The 10,051-nt window shown below is 36.2% G+C and overlaps 1 protein-coding gene across 4 annotated transcripts; it reads right to left on the bottom strand.

Annotated features, from left to right (window-relative positions):
• Positions 1-1,641: 1,641 nt before the first annotated feature.
• On the bottom strand, positions 1,642-8,249 carry LOC145008952 (TMV resistance protein N-like). Of its 4 annotated transcripts, XM_078967592.1 has the most exons (8): positions 7,610-8,248; positions 5,845-6,964; positions 5,108-5,431; positions 3,397-4,989; positions 3,072-3,207; positions 2,941-2,975; positions 2,543-2,703; positions 1,642-2,337 (listed from the first exon to the last, which is right to left on the bottom strand). In XM_078967592.1, exons 1-4 carry the CDS (start codon positions 8,083-8,085, stop codon positions 3,484-3,486), a joined length of 3,426 nt encoding a protein of 1,141 aa, XP_078823718.1. In that variant the 5' UTR covers positions 8,086-8,248; the 3' UTR covers positions 1,642-2,337; positions 2,543-2,703; positions 2,941-2,975; positions 3,072-3,207; positions 3,397-3,483. The 4 variants fall into 4 exon arrangements, with proteins under 4 accessions (XP_078823718.1, XP_078823717.1, XP_078823719.1 ...); XM_078967591.1 differs by lacking the exon at positions 1,642-2,337 and having other exon boundaries at positions 2,374-2,703; XM_078967593.1 differs by lacking the exons at positions 1,642-2,337; positions 2,941-2,975 and having other exon boundaries at positions 2,374-2,703.
• Between the last annotated feature and the right edge of the window lie 1,802 nt (positions 8,250-10,051).

The raw sequence follows: 10,051 nt of genomic DNA, 5'->3' as shown, positions 1-10,051 counted from the left end.
CTTTTTTGGAAGCTCTCAAAAATCCGGATTGGAATACAGCCATGAACGATGAATTCCAGGCCCTTATTGACAATAATACGTTGAAGTTAGTCCCAAAAACTCCGAATATGAATGTGGTACGGAGTATGTGGATTTATCGCCACAAAACTAAGTCTGATGGTTCTTTAGAGCGATACAAAGCTCGTTTGGTTTGTGATGGCAGGTCTCAAAAGGAAGGAATTGACTGTGGGGAGACATTTAGTCCCGTGGTGAAGCCAACAACAATACAGACAATTCTTTCCATTGCTCTCTCAAATGCATGGCAAATTCACCAACTTGACGTGAAAAACGCATTTTTACACAGGCACCTACATGAAACTGTGTACATGCACCAACCCCCAGGGTTTCGCGATCCCTCCTATCCGGACCATGTTTGCTTACTCAAGAAATCTTTATACGGCGTCAAACAAGCGCCCCGGGCTTGGTACCAACGATTCGCTGATTACGTGTTCACTTTGGGATTCAAACACAGCAAATGTGATCATTCTTTGTTCATTTACAAGAACGGATCACATACGGCCTTCCTACTTCTCTACGTAGATGACATCTTGCTCGTGACATCATCACCCCACTTACGCCAAAAATTCATGCAACTATTAGCCAAGGAATTTGCAATGAAAGATCTTGGTCCCCTAAGCTACTTTCTTGGCATTTCAGTCACACGAACGAAAAAATCAATTCATCTTTCGCAGCACAAATATGCCACCGAAATCCTAGAAAGAGCCGGCATGAGTTCCTGTCATCCATCCTCCACACCAGTTGACACAAAATCCAAGATAAGTAAAAATGACGGCACTCTTTTGACCGATGGAGGCACTCAATACCGTCAATTAGCCGGTGCGCTCCAATATCTAACGTTCACTCGTCCAGATATATGTTATGCCGTTCAGCAAATTTGCATGCACATACATGCTCCTCGAACAACTCACTTCAATGCTCTTAAAAGGATCTTACACGACATAAAGGGCACACTCCATCATGGCTTGCACATTACCCGGTCACCCACACACTCCATTATCGCATACACAGACGCTGATTGGGCAGGTTGCCCGGATACAAGACGATCGACGTCAGGATATGCTATCTACATGGGAAACAATCTCGTCTCTTGGTCATCAAAGCGACAACCAACTCTTTCCAGATCAAGTGCCGAGGCGGAGTATAGAGGCATTGCAAATGTAGTATCTGAAACATGTTGGCTACGAAATCTACTATTAGAACTTAAATTGCCTCAAAATAAAGCCACATTCGTCTACTGTGACAATGTCAGTGCAATATACCTATCTTGCAATCCTGTTCAACATCAAAGAACAAAACACATCGAGCTTGACATCCACTTTGTTCGGGAAAAAGTTGCTCGTGGTCAAATCCGTGTTTCTCACATAACCTCACGCTATCAGGTCGCCGATATCTTCACCAAAGGTCTACCTCTCGTGCTATTTGATGACTTCAAAAAACAACCTCAACGTCCGTGCTCCTCCCGATTCGACTGTGGGGGTATATTAGCCGAGATTATAGTATCAACACAGCAAGATAATGTTTCCTAGTATTATGGGATATTAGTTAGTAAAGATATCGTTCATATCCAGTGTATCACAACCTGCATATATACTTGTATTATTAATGAAAAACACACGCATTGAATAGATTATTAACAGTCCCGATTATGTCATATATGACACACTACCGAGGATTTTTCAGTATGAGGAGGAATGGAGGATGATTTACAAAGGAAGAGTGCATGGCAACAACGGGGTCAGTAACTCTTTTGGCTTGTCTTGAGAGTCTTTGTTCATGGAGTAGCAATTTTGATCTCAAGGTAGCAATATCACGAGGTGAAACAGAACTCTTAATCATCATTGCAAAGTTAGCAAAGGCAGCATTTAAACCATGAGGACAGTGAGAACTGAATCAGAATAACAACAGGTCACATACCGCCTTTAATTGTTCATGCAATGTCTTGATTTTGCCGCATTAATACAATATTATTAACAATTTTCCTTGTGCAATATTTTGTAAGTCACGTGACTTTTTAGCAAATCCTTGTTGCAAATGAGAAGCTCCAGAGTTCAGCATAAAGATTGATACCTATAGCTTTGAAATTGGACGAGAAGTAGATGAATCAACAAATGATTCCATATCCATTGTTTGTAAAATCGTCTTGAAATGATGCACCCAAAGCAGGTAATTCTCCCCTATCGAGTTTGTATATACTATATAGACACAAAATTCGCTATATTTGTCAATGGAAACTGATTGATAATTCCTGGTGAATCAAAGAAGAGAATTCTGATTTTGCTGAAAAAACAAAAATTTTTGTTCAAGTAAAGGAAAGAACAGAAACAGATTAGATCTATGAATTAAAGAACAGAATAAAGAAAAAACAATGTTCTGATCTGAATAAGCAGCTCAAAATTGTAACTGATCTGTGATTTGAGGAACTAATTCAGCCAGGAAAGAAGAAATGAAATTTTTTTTCCACCATTGATGTGGGCTCTTATACCTCTTAACTGTCACTAAATAACTCTAACTGAACATTAACTCTTTGTTATCATAATTCCTTGAATCCTTTGTAATATCTTCTTGTACATTGATTTAATTTAACTCCCACCCAAAACCTTGTGATGTTTCCTTATCTTCTTCCAATTGGCATATATGTAGAGCCTAAGCACAAAAAACAAACAAGGCTAAAACCAGGTTACTACCATAAAACATGTTTTATGAAAATAAAAGAAATAATACATATATAGATTGTGCAACACATCACAAGTTAGAGCTTCTGGGATTATGAATGGAGAAAAAGTATGATGGTTAAAGAAACTCAAGTTTATCAAGGACAAGACTCATTAAATGGAATGGTGTAAAGCAAATAGTTTTGAAAAAAGTAGTTTGGCAAATCACCTTGTGTGCCCATTGCTTCTCGGTTTTTTGAAACTCTTGATTGCAGGAAATGGTTTAAATGTTAGCATCGATAGTAGAACAGATATAATTCAAATGCACAAAAATGGAAAAAAACGATCTTTACAGCTTACATGTTAATTAACGTGCACAAAATCCACATATATCAGGATCTTAACATCTGATGCTTGAATTCTGATATGGTACAATGCATGAATAAATGACATCTTTGGGATTTTCCAAGTCGTGGTGGTTTTATCTCGAGTACGCCTTCAAATTTAACATAAACGATGAATAAGCTACTCTATGAGACACAACTTTAACATGGATTCTTCATTTATGTACAGTACTTGTAATTTTTAAGCATTATAGTTGATTTTTGGCTGAAAAGTTATGTATTGTGCTATCAATTTCAAAACTCAAATGAAAGAAAGAAGATCAATAAAATACAGGAAATACCTTTTACAATAGTTCTTCGTGAATTGGCTTTTTGAGGACTTCAGTGCCTCTCAAAATAACAGCAGAGGAGATTCCTGCTGTGGGTAATCACACCTCCACGTGGCACAATGTTTGGTTTTTTGAGGTTTGTATCTCGGATGTAAAACCAAACGACTCAAGAAGCTGTCTTGACCCACGGATACTTAGACCTTTCAACAAAAGAATGCTTCGTGGAAGATGACTTATAGAAGTACCTTTTATATGCAACACTTGTAGACATTTCATGTTACATATGCTGTTCGGGATATCTTGTAGAAACTTACACTCGATCAAGTATAGCTTCTCTAAACATTCCAATTGACCAAGATCCTCCGGTAACTTCTCAAGCAATGAACACTTATTGAGTTCGAGAGATTTTAGATGTTTCAACATACAAATACTATCTGGAAGATGTTTAATATTTGTAGACAACAAACTTAACTCCTCTAGACAATCTAACTGGTGGAGGTCCTTGGGTGCCTCTGGAAAACTGCCTTGGAGTTTAAGCTTTCTTAAATTTCGCAACCCGCAAATGCTTCTTGAAATCCTAGTAAAGTTTGTGCAAGCACAGAGACCAAATGAAATAAGCTCCTCAAGATTACTACTTAATGAGGGGGGACTTTTTTCATAAAAACATGCAAACTGAAACTTTGGCAACTTATTATGTGGGTGAATTGGGCATATTTCTTGGGGCTTGGCAATCAAATGTAACTCAGCTAAAGGACCAACCTGATCCGATTCATCCACACTACGATAAGTAAACGAACTAAACCTCAAACAACCAGTTAAGCTTAAGTAGACAAGCCCTTTTACATACCCAGCTGGAGCCTTGAGTTCTACCAAATGAGAACAATTTGTAAGCTTTAATGTCTTAAGATTTGGAGTCAGCCTAAGGTCAGCGCTCCTCAACTTTGAATGGCTAATATCGAGATATGCAAGCTTTTCATAGGAATTGACCATAGGAAGTTCTTCTAAATTATCACAATTTTGAAGATCTAAATGCTCGAGATTTGGAGTCAGCCCAATGTCAAAGGTCCTCAACTTTGAATGGCTAATATCGATATATGCAAGTTTTTCACATATATCGGCCATATGAAGCTTTTCCAAATTGTCAGACTTTTGAAGATCTAAACGCTCGAGATTTGGAGTCAGCCCGATTTCAAGGGTCCTCAACTTCGATTTAAGGAGTGTGAGGGATCTGAGATTTACACATCTATCAATCCTTAAAACCTCGAGATTTGACGCATGCCTTAGGTCAATTCTTCCTAATTTTGAATTACTAAGGTGGAAGGATCTCAACTTTAGACATATACTAGGCATATGAAGTTCTACCAATTCATCACAATTCTTAAGAACTAACAGCTCAAGATTCACAGCCGGCCTAAGATCAAGGCACCTCAACTTCGAAAAACTGATGTCAATGTATATGAGCTTTAAACATCCAGCACCCATGTCAAGTTCTACCAAATCATTAGATCCTCCAAGACTCAACTTCTCGAGATTTGGAGTCAGCCTTAGGTCAAGGGTCCTCAACCTTGAATTATAGAGGTCCAGGAATTTGAGCTTGTTAAGAACCTAATATAAGCAAAAAGAACATGATGAATAATTGAATATATGTGTAACAAAGTGAAGATCAATGTATATTTAACATTATAATGAATCATGCAAAACAATAAATCAGCCACAAGTCTACCTTTCTTTCTTCCCCTTCCCAAAGTTGTACGATTTCGCCGTGAGCTATCTCAAGTGAAACTAAATTATCTGCTTGAAATGTTCTCGGTAAAGATCTAAAAGGGTAATTATTCCAACGTAGATATTGTAAAGCATTCGGAAAGTATGGGGCAAATTTATTAAATTTCCAATTCCAAGGAAAACGATCAAATATATTTGCACGGATGTTTTTCTCCACATGCACGTCAAGAAATCTAAGTTGCTTCATCTTTCTAAGACCTTGCATAACAATCTCTGGGTTGAGCTTCTTTGTGCGTAATTGTATACATCTTGTTGCGTCAGTACCCTGCAATCATAGTCAACATAAAACTTGTATTGTAACAACTAATAATTAACGTGTTACTTTTTTCCAACTTACAAATGCATTTGATCATTTGAACATTCACAATGGAATGGAGAGTTCAATGAGAAAGTTGAATAAGATGACAAGTCTAGTTGTCATTCAATGAATGCAAATCTATCATTATGAGATATTACATTGGCATTCAATAACCATCGAACTCTTCAATAAGAAAAAGAAACTTCATAATTCTTAAATAAATATTATAAATTAGTTTTGGTAATATTTCATTGAACTTTGTTAAGTTTCAGAGCATGCATTATAAGAAAAAAAAAATTGTAAAGTTATATGAAATGTAAAATGATGACGTGATGATCCATTAAAATCTACGAAGTTCAATATATTGTGGATGTCCTTACCAAGTCATTAGCCAATATATATTCAATTTCCTCATCAATCCATAATCGGCTATGTTGGTTAGGCTTATCCGGGTGCAAACGACGAACGATATTCCAACCCATTTCTTCAATATGGTCATGCATGCCCACACACTCATATCCCATAGAATTTTTATAAAAGGTAATGAGAGATTTTCGCTCAAGAACTTTTAAATCAAGTTTTGCATAATCTTCGCAACTTTTAAGTGCTTCGGTTGCATAGTCTTTCGTCTCACCTTTCAACAAGCATACAACATCCAGAAACATTTCCTTGTAATCCTTCTCCAGACCACTATAGCTTAATTCCAATTTTTTTGAAGTCTCCTCCAACGGAATTGTTTTTAATTCTTCTAGGGTTTCTTTCCATCCACGCTCATTAGCACTGTCGTTTGCACCGAGATTTAAACCCAATACTCTGATCACTAAGGGAAGACCTTCAGCATAATGTAGAACTTTTCTTAACATTCCTTTGTGCTCTTCACTAATCGGAATATCTCGCCCATATGCATGCCTACTGAAGAGGCAGACTGCTTCTTCATCCGATAACAACTTGACATTATAAATCAACTTCACATTGTGTTTTAACAGCACTTGTTCATCTCTAGTGGTAATGATAATTCTACTTCCCTTCCCAAACCAGTTAGGCTTACCAGCCAACGCCTCAAGTTGTTCTACACAATCCACATCATCTAAAACAACAAGAACCTTTGTCCTAGACATCTGCTTCATCAGTCTTTTCTTGTCACCTTGTATATTTATGGTGATGGGATGAGCATTTAAGACAACATTCAAAAGGACTTGCTCCTGTAATGACTTCAAACTGACAGAACATGAATTTTCCCTGACATTCTCAAGGAAGCTGCAACCTTCGAACTTAGAGTATATCTGATTGAACACAGCTCTGGCCAAAGTTGTCTTCCCACAACCACCCATCCCTTTGATCCCTACCATCCGAACATCATCAAACCCAACTCCTAAAAAAGATAAGACTTCGTTGATCCTGGTTTCCATGCCTACTAAATTGTCATCAATGATGAGATCGTTGGAAGGTAACTTTAGTAAAAGATCTTCGATAATTTTTTCAATGAATTTAGCTTCATGCCTGTATTGTATGTAAGAGGATTCAGTTTGCTTACTCAAAATCCAACATGTACAATAACTTTCAGATCTATAACATACAAATAATGTACATTAATATATAAATAATAACATACTCATATAATCACATATATATTTAATCTTTCGACAAGACTCGAGATGGAGTTAAAAACTTGACAATTCTGCATGAGATGCCATGGACCCTACTTACAAGTTACTTCCAAGAGCATTAATTCTAGTTTAGAAAGAATAAAAAAAATGCAAGAATATTACTGAGATACGATGAAAGAATTGTAGTAATTACGGCTGAATCATGACTAAGAGAAACCTCAAATACCTCTTATTGTGAAATTATGAAAATAATGGAAACAGGAACAGATCTGGAATTGAAATGATTGGGACTTTTTTTTAGTCCTGTCCTGATTTTGGCCAAAACAGCCGCCGCCATAGAGGAAGGTGGGCAAAACCCATTGCTTGAGTCGGATTTTTCAGAAATCCGAAGTCGATCCATGGTGGATGTGTAATGCTTAATGTTATGATCGATGTTGATTAGAACAAAAAAATGGCCAAAATCGATGTGGAAGAATAGCATCATTTCGGGTCAAAATAAAAGAATATTGGAGAGACAAATATACGATAAAGACATTACCCATCAACCGTGTTCTTCAACTCCCATCCAGCCAGAGTGGCTGCTTCTTTCAGAGCATCTCTCCATTTCTCGGCAGACTCTTCCTTTTCATGTTTAGCAAAGGCTTTTCCAACTGCCCCGGTTTGGTGGCGGACTTCGGTGGGTTCCACGTCATAGAAGATGGGGTAAGCAATACGCTCGTTAGTCTTGTGACATTCCATTATCTTCACAAGCTCATCCAAGCACCAAGATGAGGATGCGTAGTTTTTGGAAAAAACAATGATGTAGAACTTTGAATCTTCAATGGATCTAATGAGTTGTTCACTGATCCGTTTTCCCTTCTCGATTTTTTCGTCATCCTTGTAAGTAGATATCTTTCTCTGCTCAAGAGCAAGATAAAGATGATCAACGAAATTCTTACGGGTGTCTTCACCCCTGAAGCTTAAAAACACATCATACTGAAAGCTGTGAATAGGTGAAGTCGAAGAAGACGCCATTGAAGACGTGCTTGAAAGATATATAAAGTCGAAACTTAATTGGGAAGAGTTTATGCGAAATGATTGCAAAGAAATTTGGATGAGATGAATTAAATCAGCCTCAGAGCATATATCAAGAAGTCAACGGTTGTAGGTGTATGTAACATGAAGTGATGTGTTGGTCTAGAAAAAAATAATATAATTTCCGACCATCTTTTAAAAATATGGTTTTGTTTTTGTATGGGTGCTTCACAGTGCTAAGATAAATCAAATTAATTATAGTGGTAGGTGTATGTAACATGAACGTGACGTGTTTGTCTAGAGAATCCCCACCTCAACTACTACTAAAGATCTATTTATTTGTTTTAAGAAGAGAAATTTACAAAAATAACCATTTACATTAATGACATTACAAAAATAGCAAAAAAAAAATCGAAATTACAAAAATAACCTACGATTTCGCAGATGAGAAGGCCCCATTTGTGAAATTACCTTCTCATCTGTTGTGCTTTAGGTGCTTGTACTTTCGCAAGTGGTTTTAATATATATATTTTTAATTTTTTTTTGCTGTATATATAGGGGTAATTTCGCAGATGGAATAGGTCCATCTGCGAAATCCTCTGACTCTATATGTGAAATCGTTGTTTTTTTTTTTTTTTTTTAGGTTGACTATGAAATGGTTTGGTTTGACTACGAAATCAGGTTGCTATATAAATAGTTTTGTAGAAAAAAATATCATTTTGGTTGTTATTTGTTTAGGAACTCTCTCTACAATTTACTCAAAAAATGATTGAAACCAAACCATTTCATAGTCAACCTAAAAAAAAAAAAAAACAACAACAACAACAACGATTTCGCAGATAGAGTCAGAGGATTTCGCAGATGGACCTATTCCATCTGCGAAATTACCCCTATATATACAGCAAAAAAATTAAAATATATATATATATATATATATATATATATATATATATATATATTAAAACCACTTGCGAAAGTACAAGCACCTAAAGCACAGCTGTGCTTTAGGTGCTTGTACTTTCGCAGATGAGAAGGTAATTTCACAGATGGGGCCTTCTCATCTGCGAAATCGTAGGCTATTTTTGTAATTTCGATTTTTTTTTTGCTATTTTTGTAATGTCATTAGTGTAAATAGCTATTTTTGTAAATTTCTCTTTTAAGAATCATTATATTACTCATAAGATATGATTTTTATAAAATCATACAAATAACAAGTAGATGTAAATTAAATACTAATAAAAAACGGAATCTTTATAAATTGTCGTTGTGGTTTTCAGAAATATTAAGTTTAGTCCATATTGAAGGTTATTGTGGTTTTCATTTTAATTGTGGTTGGTCCCTTTCCTACCTAAAAATAATTTTATATGATTTTTAATTTTTTTTAAATATTTCTTTAACTGATTTTAACATTAAAAAAAGAAAAAGAAAATAATAAACCCTATTAAAACTACCTGCCCCACCCCGTCTTCTTCCCCGCCACCATCATCTTAAAAAACACCCTCCTACACCCCTTCTTAAAGCAGCTAACACCACTAGGTTTTCATCTCCATCTCTAATCAAATTGTAGGTGGGTCTCGAATTTGATTTCCAACTAGTAGTGTAGTAGTAGTAATCGACATTTGTTACCATATTTGAATCAATGAGAGGTTTATTACAACAATGTTGTACTTTACACTCAGCTTTCTCTTGCTAATTGCATTCTTGTTGTCGGCGGCTGTCGATTAGGTGGTTGCGGCGGCCTTTGAGAAAGAGATCATGCTTGAATTCAAAGGTAACATAACAAGTGACCCTTACAATAATTTGGATTCATAGGATTCTAGTACCTATTACTATTAGTGTAGAGATTATAACAGTGTGTTTTGTGATTCTTTTGGAATGTATATAAGATTGTGTTATGGAACACTAGCTTAGTCGATGTGTTTTCGTCAACATTATCATAGTTGAAATTGTTACGGATTCTCACCCT

This window comes from Lactuca saligna, chromosome 8 (genome assembly GCF_052625555.1).
Source record: "Lactuca saligna cultivar CGN05327 chromosome 8, ASM5262555v1, whole genome shotgun sequence".
Classification (NCBI taxonomy): Eukaryota; Viridiplantae; Streptophyta; class Magnoliopsida; order Asterales; family Asteraceae; genus Lactuca; species Lactuca saligna.
Note: the sequence above shows the minus strand (reverse complement) of the source record. Positions and strands in the feature narration are given on the sequence as shown.